Source organism: Oncorhynchus masou, chromosome 31, assembly GCF_036934945.1.
Source record: "Oncorhynchus masou masou isolate Uvic2021 chromosome 31, UVic_Omas_1.1, whole genome shotgun sequence".
NCBI lineage: Eukaryota > Metazoa > Chordata > Actinopteri > Salmoniformes > Salmonidae > Oncorhynchus > Oncorhynchus masou.
The window spans coordinates 28,591,820-28,606,820 of NC_088242.1; the positions used below are offsets into that span (position 1 = coordinate 28,591,820).

At 42.6% G+C, this 15,001-nt stretch overlaps 1 protein-coding gene across 2 annotated transcripts; it reads left to right on the forward strand.

Moving 5' to 3' along the window:
• The first annotated feature begins 128 nt into the window (after positions 1-128).
• map2k4b (mitogen-activated protein kinase kinase 4b) lies at positions 129-14,766 on the forward strand. Of its 2 annotated transcripts, XM_064950628.1 has the most exons (13): positions 129-427; positions 1,365-1,400; positions 2,040-2,072; positions 4,559-4,670; positions 5,445-5,619; positions 6,811-6,930; positions 10,357-10,476; positions 10,598-10,649; positions 10,767-10,894; positions 11,556-11,633; positions 12,178-12,326; positions 12,521-12,566; positions 13,884-14,766. In XM_064950628.1, exons 1-13 carry the CDS (start codon positions 310-312, stop codon positions 13,995-13,997), a joined length of 1,281 nt encoding a protein of 426 aa, XP_064806700.1. In that variant the 5' UTR covers positions 129-309; the 3' UTR covers positions 13,998-14,766. The 2 variants fall into 2 exon arrangements, with proteins under 2 accessions (XP_064806700.1, XP_064806701.1); XM_064950629.1 differs by lacking the exon at positions 2,040-2,072.
• Positions 14,767-15,001: the final 235 nt, after the last annotated feature.

The window sequence follows — 15,001 nt, forward strand, 5'->3', positions numbered from 1 at the left end:
CTGACTTGCCTGGTTAAATTTTAAAAAGTGTATATATATATATATATATAGTATTTGCTGGGCGTCCCATTATACCAGCCCAATGGAAACCCCCGCCCCATCTGGCGTAGGCTAACTGTTACGCACTGTCTTCAGTGACTCAGGAGTGTCCATGGGGCAGAATCGGGTGCCATAGCACATCCATAGACGTGGCCGTCGTATGCTGTGCTGAGTTCGCTCCGCTGGCGCAGTGTCCCGTGTGGAGCGAGAGAGGGCGAAGTTTACTCTGCCTGCATTGCAGCCTGAGCGCTGCTGGAATCGAACACAACAATGGCGTCTCCCAGTTCCAACAGCAACTCAACAACCTCCAACAGCAACATCGCAGGATCCACCTCGCACCATCATCACCCGCAAACACAACACATGACCACCGTCAGCAACATGCAAGGTAAGAGCAGATGCCCTAAATGTCGATGTTCTACTTGATCAGAGTTATTTAGCTGCTGAAAAACATGACTTGGCTAGCCTAGCTACCATTGCCCCGAGAAGCTAAGCTACATAGAAGAGATGCAGCTAGCTATATGCTGCTAAATGTAGCGCCTCGGCCATTTGTTGCAACATTGTAATTTTCTGCGCAGTATACTGTAACAATGTTACAACTGCTGAAACGTGGTCGCGCCATCTGACAATTGTTACATTGTAGTTACGGACGTTTCACTGCATTTGAGTTTCCATTAATCGATTTTAGTCGAGTTAGTCGCTGCATCCACCACTAAAGACAGGGCCTAGTACCAGATTGAGAAATTGATGTTCTCTTTCACTAAACGTAAATAGGCTATGTACTACTGTTTTGTTAGCGAATTCATTTTACATGGAGATGATCACAAATTTAATTACTTTGTGTTTCTATGTATATTTTCCCTTGGAAATATTGAGACATAATTGGCATTGACATGTCAGTGCTATATTGTTTGTTATAAACTGGGTGATTTGAGACCTGTAAGCTGATTGGCTGACAGCCTTGGTATATCAGACCGTATACAACGGGTATGACAAAACATGTATTTTTTTTTACTGCTCTAATTACATTGGTAACCAGTTTATAATAGCAATAAGGCACATCAGGGGTTTGTGGTATATGGCCAACATAGCACTTAGCTGTGGTATATCCAGGCACTTGGTGCTAAATTGTGCATAAGAATAGCCCTTAGCTGTGGTATATTGGCCATATACCACACCCCCTCGTGCCTTATTGCTTAATTGTCACTGTTGTGTAATGTTGCAGTCTGTGATCAGTGTTTTAGTGCTATTAATCTAGGCCTACTTTGACAAATGCAGTTGTAGATGTCTGTCGCAAATGTTCCGCTTTATTTTAAACATTTCAGAAATCAACACGTGCTGGAGGTGTCAAAACGAAACAGGTACTATAGATTTTTTTTTAATAGGATTTCAGTAGAATATTACCAGATTGTTGTTGATGCAATATTCTGTTCATCTTAGTGGAATATGATTTACATTGTCTCAGTCCCCATTTCCCTTTTTGATTTTGATTTCCTCATTGAGTTCCCCATTCTGTATGTTTCCATTCACTGGTATGGGTTCTAGGTTAGAGATTTCCCACCATTCCATAGCTCCTGAAATAAACTCATTGTTGGAGCCTAATATGAGGCTCAATATCTTAGATGGCCAAATATTTGTAGGGTAGCATAAATACACAAATAACACGACCAGCCCTCACTTGCCATTGAAAGCTAGGGTTGCGCAGTCATAGTAGATTGACGACTTCCATCCAGATGACATAGATCTTCCTGTTGTTAACTCACTCTCTATCCACCTGTACATCACACAGAATCAATGTATTCATCTTCAACTACATGTTGCGCCTATGTTGCACTGTTGCGGAACAGCAACTGTTGCTAAATTTAACAGGCTAAATTCATAATCACGGGGATAAACAGATTAGCCGATTTTTTTTCGAAACCTATTGGAAACACTCCCATTGTTTTACAGTAAAAGAGCGCAAAGCCAAAATGTAGTAAAATGTCTTTTCTTTACCTTAGGGTTTCAGATAAGCCTGTCTGGAGTGCCCCAAAGTAAGCATTAGCACTCTCTCATAGCACAACAACCCTCTCTCTCTCTGTGGGTGCATCCAATAGTCTGGAGTGTCTCCTTTCCTCTATCTGCACTGACTGGACAGTTGACAGTAAATATTTGTTGGGCATCAACCAAATCTCTTTCACCTAGTATGTGTTGTCAGAGCAGTGAAGGATAGGATACAAGGTAGGTGGGAGAGGAGACAAGGAGAGGAAGCCACTCTAGACTATTGAGATGCAGCCTGTGTGGTTCTCTGGTAGTGGGGCGGTCTGTCTACTGTTCTCTGTTGACTAATCTAATCCATGGTGGAGCATTTTGTTTGGGTGAGGATTCATTTGCACCTGGGCATAATGGTTAATGGGACCACGAGTACTGCACCTCTGATTTGGGCCTGTAGGTCACTATACTCTGTATGTCAAAGAAGACCATACGCTCCCATCTCATCTTCAACATTATCATATAGTTGAGTACCTTTTACCAGTTTTTTTTCTGTTATGTATAGGCTGATAAAAGACCATGATAGAAACATTTAGCACTCAGAGTTAACAGATACGGACTATGTTAGTATGGAATAGATTATATATTGCTGTCTCGTTTGGACATCATATCATGTTTTCAGGGTGTTGGTGGGTTTCCTCTTTGACAAGTCTGTTACTGTAGCTACTGCACAATTTAAACAAACTATGGAAATGTCTTAAATGGATTCCCAGTGCATGCAGGTTTGCAATGCAATCAATTCATGTTGGGTTAATTTTGTAGTGGTAATTCAGTAATGACACTGGGGTGTTGTCTGCATTTCCTGGCAAGTGGGAGCCCCTGCATTTGTGGGCACTTTGCTTGTGTTTATAATGCATCGTGCTTGTGTTCTGTCAATATCCGGCAAATCCAAGCCTGAAAGGTATGGGGAGGCTGTCTCTCTGAGCATGTGGCAATGACACTATAATTACACCAAAAGTATGTGGACACCTGCTCGTCGAACATCTCATTCCAAAATCATGGTTATTAATATGGAGTTGGTCCCCCTTTTACTGCTATACTATGCCTCCACTCTTCTGGGAAAGCTTTCCACTAGATGTTGGAACATTGCTGCAGAGACTTGCTTCCATTCAGCCATGAGCATTAGTAAGGTCGGGCACTGATGTTGGTTTGCAGTCGGCTTTCCAGTTCATCCCAAAGGTGTTGGATGGGGTTGAGGTCAGGACTCTGTGCAGGCCAGTCAAGTTCTTCCACACCGATCTCGACAAACCATTTCTGTATGGACCTTGCTTTGTGCACAGGGTCATTGTCATGCTGAAACAGGAAAGGGCCTTCCCCAAACTGTTGCCACAAAGTTGGAAGTACAAAATCGTTTAGAATGTCATTGTATGTTGTAGCGTTAAGATTTCCCTTCACTGGACCTAAGGGGCCTAGCCCGAACCATGAAAAATAGCCCCATACCATAATTCCTTCTCCACCAAACTTTACAGTTGGCAATATGCATTCGGGCAGGTAGTGTTCTTCTGGCATCCGCCAAACCCAGATTATTCCATCGGACTGCCAGTTGGTGAAGCATGATTTATCACTCGAGACGGCGTTTCCACTGCTCCAGTCCAATGGCGGCGAGCTTTACACCATTCCAGCCGATGCTTGGCATTGCGCATGGTGATCTTAAGGTTGTGTGCTGCTGCTCGGCCATGGAAACACGTTTCCTGAAGCTCCAGATGAACAGTTCTTGTGCTGACGTTGCTTCCAGAGGCAGTTTGGAACTTGGTATTGAGTGTTGAAACCAAGGACAGATGAGTTTTACGTGCTACGCATGTCAGCACTCCGCGGTCCTGTCCTGTGAGCTTGTGTGGCCTACCACTTCGTGGCTAAGCCGTTGTTGCTCCTAGACATTTCCACTTCACAATAACAGCACTTACAGTTGACTGGGTCAGCTCTAGCAGGGCAGACATTTGACAAACTGGCTTGTTGGAAAGGTGGCTTCCTATGACGGTATAACGTTGAAAGTTACTGAGCTCTTCAGTAAGGCCATTCTACTGCCAATGCTTGTCTATGGAGATCGCATGGCTGTTTGCTCTATTTTATACACCTGTCAGCAACAGGTATGGTTGAAATAACAGAATCCACTAATTTGAAGGGGTGTCCACATGCTTTTGGCCATGTAGTGTATTATTTTCCAGTCTCCTGAAACATTACTGATACTTTCATTTGCTGAATTTCTCACTCAAGTTACACTGAAACTAAATTTACTCAGGGACTTCTCCTGGTTAGCATGAATTAGTGGGGTTCACTTACTAGTTTTATTGAACAAGTTCCAACTGATCTCATCATATTTTGAAATCTATTTATTCCATGTTCATTCATCCTGTTCTCTTACAACCCCATATCATTTGTATTCTGTGTCCCACCCACCAACGTATCATTACATGCTCACCCTTTTTCTTCACCCGAACCAGCATGTGTCGTGTACGAACATGTCTGTTTCCTCCTGTCTCTCTGCCAGGTAAACGTAAAGCCCTGAAGCTGAACTTCGCCAACCCTCCAGTGAAGCCAGCTACCAGGTTGCCCCTCAATCCCTCACCTTCAACTGCCCCCTCCTTCCAGAACCCACACATGTAAGTGCTGTGGAGAGCGGGTTCAAAACACACCCTTATCCTAGTGCTAATCTAATGGTCAGTAAGAGGGGTGTTACGAAAGGGTTGTTGAGTCCTGATAGGCCTAGTCTACAACTTTTTGTAAGTTTAGTTTTTAGAACTTTTTGTAAGTTCTATACAGGTTATGTATTTCTGTTTGCTTTATTGTTCTAGGGAAATATCATCTTCATACACACTGTAGGGTACTGTTTGTGTGCAGGTATAAACAGGGTTTAAAGCACTCTTATTCTCAGCCCTGAGAATACAGTAAAATGTCTGTGCAGAATGAGTCAGCATCTTCTTCAGTCTGCTCTGCTATTGAGGAAATAACCCAGAAGTAATATCTTGTTTCTCATGCTTTTTTAAAAACAAGTTATACTTTTTGGATATTGAATACTGCACTGTTGGGTAGGGCTTGCAAGTTAAGAATTTCACTGTACTTGTGACAAAACGTGATACTTGAATGCAATAGGAGCGAGGTGGAGGCATCCTCCTAAATGTCTCCAAATAAGATTAGCGGCTCAGGGACATGATGCATTATTTATCACTTCCTCATGTATGTATAATGTATTCTCCCCCTCTGCCCCAAACACACTCCCCTTCGTCTCTCTATCTTCCTATATTCCTATTTTACCCCTCCTCCCTCTGCTTTACCCCATCTTCGTCCTTCCCCACATTTTTCCCTCTTTTTATCCTCTCTCTTCCTCCCTCCCTCCCTCCCTCCCTCCCTGCCTCTCTCCTCTCCCTCCCCTAAAGAGAACGTATGAGGACACACAGTATCGAGTCGTCGGGGAAGCTGAAGATTTCTACAGAGAATGCCTGTGACTTCACGGCCGAGGACCTGAGGGACCTGGGGGAGATCGGGCGCGGGGCCTACGGCTCCGTCAACAAGATGCAGCACAAACCCAGTGGACAGATCATGGCCGTCAAGGTGACCACACCAGCTGCTCTCATCCTCACTGACTGAGCCATTACAGGCTGAATAGTAACATTGATATACTGTAGTCTACCCACCTCGTAAATTGCTCTGTCCATGTAAATAAATCATGGATCTGTGTGTGACAGTTTGGTTTAGATGTGCCCATCTCAAGGAGGATACATAAATGAATAGGAAAGCTTATAAAATATCGTCTTGATTCTTGGTCAAATCAAATTTGATTTGTCACATGCGCAGAATACAACAGGTGTAGACGTTAGTGAAATGCTTATGTACAAACCCTTAACCAACAATGCAGTTTTAAGAAAAATAAGTGTTAAGTTAAAAAAATAACAACATTTAAAGAGCAGCAGTAAAATAATAGTAGCGAGGCTATTTACAGGGGGTACCGGTACAGAGTCAGTGTGCAGGGGCACCGGTGAGTTGAGGTAATTGAAGTAATATGTACATGTAGGTAGAGGTAAAGTGACTATGCATAGATAATAAACAGAGTAGCAGCAGTGTAATATAGCTGTTGTTTTCAAATATACACAGACCTCCACCCCTGTCTTACCGGATGCAGCTGTTCTTGCCGATCTTGCCGATACAATGTTAACCCCGCCAGCTGTATGTTATTCATGTCGTCGTTCAGCCACGACTCGGTGAAACATAAGATATTACAGTTTTTAATGTCCCGTTGGTCGGATATTCATGGTCGTAGCCCGTCTAGTTTGTTATCTAATGATTGTACGTTGGCTAATAGGACTGATGGTACAGGTAGATTACCCCCTCGCCGTCAGATCCTTACAAGTCATCCCGACCTACGTCCCCGTTATCTCTTTCTCCTGAGAATGACGGGGATTTGGGCCTTGTCAGGTGTCTGAAGTAAATCGCATCCGATGCGCTAAAGGGAATCTTCGTCCATTACGAGGTGAGGTATCGGTGTCCTGTTATCCAGAAGCTCTTTTCGGTCATAAGAGACAGTGGTAGAAACATTATGTACAAAATAAAAAACACACACAATGGCACAATTGGTTAGGAGCCCATAAAACGTCAGCCATCTCCTCTGGAACCATTCTATGTTAGACCTAGTAATACAACAATGTTTTGACCATAATGGTCTTCATCGGGTGATGACTAGTACGTCCTATATAGTTTCCCCTATTTCTGCTGAACATGTTTGGTTTTTGTCACTGTCTCCCTCAGAGGATCCGTTCCACGGTGGATGAGAAGGAGCAGAAGCAGCTGCTGATGGATCTAGACGTGGTGATGAGGAGTAGTGACTGTCTCTATATCGTCCAGTTTTACGGAGCTCTCTTCAGAGAGGTGAGACTGTTATATTATACAAAAGTATGTGGACACTTTGTTATCACAGCCTCCGCTCTTCTGGGAAGGCTTTCCACTAGATGTTGGAACATTTACTGTAGGAACTTGCTTCCATTCAGTCATGAGCATTAGAGAGGTCGGCACTGGTGTTGGGGCGACTAGGCCTGGTTCGCAGTTGGCGTTCAAACTCATCCCAAAGGTGTTCAATGGGGTTGAGGTCAGGGCTCTGTGCAGGCCAGTCAAGTTCTTCCACACCGATCTCGACAAACCACTTTGTGCATGGGGGCATTGTCATGCTAAAACAGGAAAGGGCTTTTATAAACTGTTGCCCAAAAGTTGGAAGCACAGAATCGTCTAGAATGTCACTGTATGCTCAAGCATGAAGATTTTCCCTTCACTGGAACTAATGGGCGTAGCCCGAATCATGTAAATCAGCACCAGACCATTATTCCTCCCACCAAACTTCACAGTTGGCACTATGCATTGTGGCAGGTAACATGCTCCTGGCTTCTGCCAAACCCAGATTTGTCGGACTGCCAGATGGTGAAGTGTTATTCATCACTCCAGAGAACACCTTTCCAGTGCTCCAGAGTCCAATGGCGGAGTCCAACCACTCCAGCCGACGCTTGGCATTGTGCATGATCTTAGAATTTAGGTGGCTGCTCGGAATGGAAACCCATTTCATGAAGCTCCCGACGAACAGTTCTTGTTCTGACATTGCTTCCAGGGGCAGTTTGGAACTCGGTAGTGAGCGTTGCAACCGAGGACAAGTTTTACTCGCTACACGCTTCAGCACTCGGTAGTGACTGCCTCTATATCGCCCAGTTTACAGAACTCTCTTCAGAGAGTTGAGACTGTTCTATTATATACGGTGAATTCGGAAAGTATTCAGACCCCTTTTTCCACATTTTGTTACGTTACAGCCTTTAAAAAAATATATATTTTAGCCCCTTTTTCTTCCCATTTTCTGTCTAGTCTCATCACTGGTACTCCCCAACGGGCTCGGGAGTTGAAGGTCGACTCGTGTCCTCTGAAACATGACCCGCCTAACCGCACTTTTCAACACCCGCCCTCTTAACCCGGAAGCCAACCGCACAATGACTTCATCAGGAGGAGTCTCTAGAGCGCGGTTGTGATACAGCACGGGATTGAACCGCTGCGCCACTCGGGAGGCCCTGTTAAGCCTTATTCTGATTTATTTTTAAATCCCTCATCAATCTACAGACAATACCCTATAATGACAGAGCGAAAACAGATTTTTACATTTTTGCAAATTGAAAATAAACAAACAGATACCTTATTTACATAAGTATTCAGACCCTTTGATCTGAGACTCGAAGTTGAGCTCGTACATCCTGTTTTCATTGATCATCCTTGAGCTGTTTTTTCAACTTGATTGGAGTCCACCTGTGGTAAATTCAATTGCTTAGATGTGATTTGGAAAGACACACACCTGTCTATATAAGGTCCCACAGTTGACAGTACATGTCAGGGCAAAAACCAAACCATGAAGTTGAAGGAATTGTCTGTAGAGCTCTGAGTCAGGATTGTGTCCAGGCACCGATCTGGGGAACGGTACCAAAAAAGTTCCCTAAAAACACAGAGGCCTCCGTCATTCTTAAATGGAAGAAGTTTGGAACCACCAAGACTCTTCCTAAAGCTGGCTGCCTGGCCTAACTGAGCAATCGGGGGAGAAGGGCCTTGGTTAGGGAGGTGACTAAGAAGCCAATGGTCACTCTCACAGAGTTCCTGTGTGGAGATGGGAGAACCTTCCAGAAGGACAAACATCTCTGCAGCGCTCCACCAATCAGGCCTTTATGGTAGAGTGGCCAGATGGAAGCCACTCCTCGGTAAAAGGCACATGACAGCCCGCTTGGAGTTTGCCAAAAGGCACCTAAAGGACTCTGACCATGAGAAACTAGATTTTCTGGTCTGATGAAACCAAGATTGAACTTTTTGGCCTGAATGCCAAGTGTCACATCTGGAGGAAACCTGGCACTATCCCTACGGTGAAGCATGGTGGTGGCAGAATCATGCTGTGGGGATGTTTTTCAGGTACTGGGAGACTAGTCAGGATTGAGGGAAAGATGAACAGAGCAAAGTACAGAGAGAACCTTGATGAAAACCTGCTCCAGAGCGCTCAGGATCTCAGACTGGGGCCAAGGTTCACCTTCCAACAGAACAATGACCTTAGGCACACAGCCAAGACAACGCAGGAGTGGCTTTGGGACAAGTCTCTGAATGTCCTTGAGTGGTCCAGCCAGAGCCCGGACTTAGGTTTCAGGCGATGCTTCTCATCCAACCTGACAGAGCTTGAGAGGATCTGCAGAGAAGAATGGGAGAAACTCCCCAAATACAGATGTGTATGTGTGTATACCCAAGAGGACTCACGGCTGTAATCGCTGCCAAAGGTGCTTCAACAAAAAACTGAGGTGAAGGGTCTGAATACTTATGTAAAAGTGATATTTCAGTTTTTTATTTTTAATACATTTGCAAAAAAAATCCAAAAAGCTGTTTAGTAATGTGTAGATTGATGAGGGGAAAAAACTATTTAATCCATTTTAGAATGAGGCTGTAATGTAACAAAATGTGGAAAAAGACTATGGGCCTGAATACTTTTTGAATTTACTGTATTAGGAGTAGTGACTGTCTCTATCGTACAGTTGTACGGAGCTCTTAAGGATCCGCCCCTTTACACCCCCAATTTTCGCCTAAAATGACATACCCAACTCTAACTGCCTGTAGCTCTGGCCCTGAAGCAAGGATATGCATATTCTTGGTACCATTTGAAAGGAAACACTTTGAAGTTTGTGGAATTGTGAAAGGAATTTAGGAGATTATAACACAATAGATCTGGTAAAAGATAATACAAAGAAAAAAAACATTATTTTGTATATTTGTTTTTGTACCATCATCTTTGAAATGCAAAAGCGAGGCCATAATGTATTATTCCAGCCCAGTTGCAATTTAGATTTTGGACACCAGATGGCAGCAGTGAATGCAATGTTTTATACTGATCTAATGAACCATTGCATTTCTGTTCAAAATGTTATATCAAGACTGCCCAAATGTACCTAATTTGTTTTATTAATAACATTTCATGTTCAAAATTGTGCCCTCTCCTCAAACAATAGCATGGTTTTGTTTCAATGTAATAGCTGCTGTAAATTGAACAGTGCAGTTTGATTAACAAGAATTGAATCTTTCTGTCCTGGGAAATGTTCTTGTTACTTACAACCTCATGTTAATCACATTAGCCTACGTTAGCTCAACCATCTCGTGGACGGGACACCTATCCTGAAGAATATAAGAGCAGTTAGAATATCTAATTAGAGAGGTTCTGTTGGGGCAGAAGTAATAATCAAATGTTGGGTCGGGAAGTGGAAACGTTGTTTTGTGATCAATAATGAAATCTCTTTTTTTTAGGGCGACTGTTGGATATGTATGGAACTAATGTCTACCTCATTCGACAAATTCTACAAATATGTATATTGTTCGTTAGATGACGTCATTCCAGAGGAAATATTAGGCAAAATCACATTAGCAGTGAGTAGTTTTTATTTATTTACTGTGAAATATAATCTGTTTATAACATTATTTATACGAATGCAGTTGTTGGTCACAGATACAGTAGATTGTAACAAAATGTTTACTTTTCTTTTTACAGACCGTTAAAGCACTGAACCACTTAAAAGAAAACTTGAAAATAATTCACAGAGGTAAGTCTTGGTTGTCAGATACATATTTTGCAGTTTGGCCATGTGTGTAAAAATTATTCTCACATCTATGTTTGGTGAATGAACTCTTAAAACCTTTATGTTTGTGTGCTCTCCCAGACATCAAACCTTCCAACATTCTCATGGATCGTAACGGCAACATCAAGTTGTGTGACTTTGGCATCAGCGGCCAGCTGGTGGACTCAATAGCCAAGACCAGAGACGCAGGCTGCAGACCCTACATGGCGGTAAGTCTGGTTGAGACGGGTGTCATGTAAAAATCATCCCGGTGTGAAATGGTTCCCAATCTTTCTGATTGTGTTGTGATGTCATGCTGTAGAACGTCTCCCAGCGTGAAAATGTTCCCTGTTCAATAATTGCACGCGCAGCTCTTTATGTGGATGGCTGAGCAACATGTTTCTCTCACACCCTTTCTCGACCTCGGGAAAAACTGTTCTGTGGGCACGCACATTTGCTTAACACATCTGCCAATCAATGGTTGCCAGGAGTATTGACAGTGACCAATAATTTTTGCGATTACAAAGACGTTGGCACTACGGGAGGGTGTGAGAGAAACATCCGCACAAGCTCAGCCATCCACATAAAGAGACGCACGTGCAATTATTGAACTGGAAACATTTTCACGCCGGGAGAAGTTTTACCGCATGACGTTACAATCACAACACAATCAGAACGATTGGGAACTATTTCACGCTGGGAAGATTTTTACATGACAACGGGCACTGCTTTCTTTATATTGTTTGAAACAAATACTAAGTAGTTAGACGCATAGGTAACTTGAATTTTTGTGCAAATCTCACTACAATGTTCACTAGGATTCAGTTCCTGAATTGCTCAGTGTATCGTATATAAGTGTAATGTTGGTTAAGTTGTGTTTTTGTCCTCCAGCCGGAGAGGATAGACCCCAGTGCTTCCAGACAAGGCTACGACGTCCGATCAGACGTGTGGAGTTTGGGGATAACCCTGGTAATTATCTCATTCAGATGATTCATACATTGATTTGATGCTGACCAATGGGACTGGAGAAAAATGGCTTTACTATATTGCCAAACATATATTATTGCCGAGCTGCACGGTTGAGTTTTATTGATATCAACCTATTAAAGCTGCAATATGTAACTTTTTGGGTGCCTCGACGACCAAATTCACATAGAAATGTAGTTCTAGATCTTTCATTCCCACTGAAGTCTGAGAAGCAGTAGATCTGTTCTATGTTCACTTTTTTGATGCTTCCCTTAAGTTTCTTTTTTGTGTCTTTTACTTTCAGTTTTGTACATCAGCTACGATTATGGAATAGATATTTCACAGCGTATTAGGTGGTACAATGATTCTCTACACTAGCTTGTTTTTGTCACAAACTGAAACCGTTAGAATTTTTGTAACCAGGAAATTGCAGAGCTATGTCTGCATAGTGCATCTTTTAACTAATTCTAAACCCTTGGTGGTGGTGGTAGCCAATGAGTAATAACATTTTTCTTTGTCTAATGCCAGTCTCTGTGTGTGTCTTCAGTACGAGCTTGCCACCGGCAGGTTCCCCTACCCCAAGTGGAATAGTGTGTTTGATCAGCTGACCCAGGTGGTGAAGGGCGAGCCACCGCAGCTCTGCAACTCTGAGGACAGGCAGTTCTCCCCCAAGTTCATCAACTTTGTCAACTTATGGTGAGTATCACCTCTGGTGAAAGCAGTCTACCACTGGATATGCTATTGCACAATGATGGTCACCTAGAGGCTTTTTCATTTATGCCCTCTACTGGTAGAATGGTGAAAAGGCAACAGTGCTGTTTACCCAACAGCAGTATATTGCTGTTTGTTGTATATATAATTGCTTCTCCCCCCCCCCTATTTTTCTACAGCCTTACAAAGGATGAGTCAAAACGGCCAAAGTACAAGGAGCTCCTGGTAAGTTTGTCTTTCTATGGTAGGACTTGGGATGTTATATGCCTTTTGGATTTCACTGTGTATTGTCTGCTATGTGGGCAACTGTAAAGCCTGAGCTATACTGAACAAAAATATCAACGCAACATGCACTAATGTCAAAGATTTTACTGAGTTAGTTCATATAAGGAAATCAGTACATTTTAAAGTCATTAGGCCCTACTCTATGGATTTCACGTGACTGGGAATACAGATATGCATCTGTTGGTCACAGATACCTTTAAAAATAAAAGTAGGTGTGTGGATCAGAACCAGTCAGTATCTGGTGTGACCATTTGCCTCGTGTAGTGTCACACATCTCCTTCACATAGAGTTGTTGATTGTGGCCTGTGGAATATAGTCCAACTCCGAACTGCAGTCAGGTTAAGACCCTGGTGAGGATGATGAGCACGCAGATAAGCATCCCTGAGACAGTTTGTGCAGAAATCCTTCGGTTTTGAAAACCCACAGTTTCATCAGCTGTCTGGGTAACTGGTCTCAGACAATCCAGCAGGTGAAGAAGCTAGATGTGGAGTTCCTTGGCTGGCAGGGTTACACATGGTCTGCGGTTGTGAGGCCGGTTGGACGTACTACCAAATTCTCTAAAATTACATTGGAGGTGGCTTATGGTAGAGAAATGAACATTCAATTATCTGGCAACAGCTCTGGTGGACATTCCTGCAGTCAGCATGCCATTTGCATGCTCCCTCAACTTGAGACATCTGTGTCATTGTATTGTGTGACGACAACTGCGCATTCTAGTGGTTTTTTATTGTCCCCAGCATAAGGTGCACCTGTGTAATGATCATGCTGTTTAATCAGCTTCTTGATATGCCACACCTGACAGCTTCTTGATATGCCACACCTGTCTTGGCAAAGGACAAATGCTCACTAACAGGGATGTACACAAATTTGTGCACAAAATTTGGGAGAAATAAGCTTTTTGTGCGTATGGAACATTTCTGCGATCTTTCATTTCAGAAATAATCAGAAGCCGTCTGCTCTCTTTTAAGGTTCCTTACTACTGAAAAGTGTCTGTTCAAGGTGCGTAGGAGTCAAAATAAGAATAGTGGAAGAAATTGACCCGCACACTGTCAAAAAAAGGAATAGATCCAAAACGGAGGCTTGAATGCAAAATATATATATTTTCTTTTGCATATGGAACATTCTGGAATCTTTTATTTCAGCTTATGAAACATGGGACAAACACTTTACATCTTGCGATTTTATATTTTTGTTCAGTGTAGTTTCTCAGTGGCCATATTGAACTTGTGACTGAGGTAATGTATTTATCTCCTCCAGAAACACCCGTTCATCCTGATGTACGAGGAGAGGTGTGTGGATGTGGCCAGCTACGTGTGTCGCATCCTGGACCAGATCCCAGCGTCCCCCATCTCACCCATGTACCTGGAATGACGGGGGGGACACTTTACACCACAACACACATGCCGGGGGGAAACAGTACACCGCATGACATCTTAGCCCTCGGATTCAGAGTTACAATAGTATCATCTGTTTGTTTCCATGTTCCAAAGAACACGAGAACAATTCCATATAAAAAATGTATCGCCCTGTGCAATACGATAATACACACACTCACGCTTGTTCAATGTCAATTAAAATATCTAGATTATCCTCCCGTCTTCAGACAGCTAAACTTGAAGACATTCAGTTGGCTCAACGTATGTACGACGTTCATCTTTTTTAATGTGCTAGAAAAAAGGGTTAGAGTACATATACTGTATATGTACGTGCGTGTGTGTGTGTGTATGTATATAAATATATATATTAGTACCAGTCAAAAGTCTGGACACTCCTACTCATTCCAAGGGTTTTCTTTATCTTAACAATTTTCTACACGGTAGAATAATAGGGGAGACATCAAACTATGAAATAACACTTATGGAATCATGTAGTAACCAAAAACTGTGTTAAACAATAAAATATTTGTTTTTTTTTGTTTGTTTTTTGAGATTCTTCAAAGTAGCCACCCTTTGCCTTGATGACAGCTTTGCACACTCTTGGCATTCTCTCAACCAACTTCATGAGGTAGTCACCTGGAATGTATTTTAAGTGTCTCTACTTTTACTGGTACTATATATTTACGCACACACACATACTTGAAAATCGATGTAAACGAATACAGAAGTTACCAAATAAACATGTTGGAAAGTGATGCTCATAACATGAACAAAATAGTATTATATTTGGATTGTATGTGATGGACTGTTTGTGTGCTCACTTCTATGTCGTCAGAAAATGTACAGATGTATGCAGACAGACTTGTCTAAGTGAGACGCACGTATCACACAGTATGTTATGGCCACCTACACTCATTGTAAATGAATGGGTCTGATGATGCAAAAGTTTGAAACACAAATCGATGGTGTTAACGTGGCTTTATTTTCTTAATATGCAAT

What these genes read in the sequence shown, in the direction of transcription:
- map2k4b (XM_064950628.1), top strand. Translation starts at nt 310, where the DNA reads ATGGCGTCTCCCAGTTCCAACAGCAACTCAACAACCTCCAACAGCAAC. An exon ending in GACAGATCATGGCCGTCAAG is followed by an intron (nt 5,620 to 6,810) that starts GTGACCACACCA and finishes TGTCTCCCTCAG; the next exon opens with AGGATCCGTTCCACGGTGGA. An exon ending in CTTGAAAATAATTCACAGAG is followed by an intron (nt 10,650 to 10,766) that starts GTAAGTCTTGGT and finishes GTGCTCTCCCAG; the next exon opens with ACATCAAACCTTCCAACATT.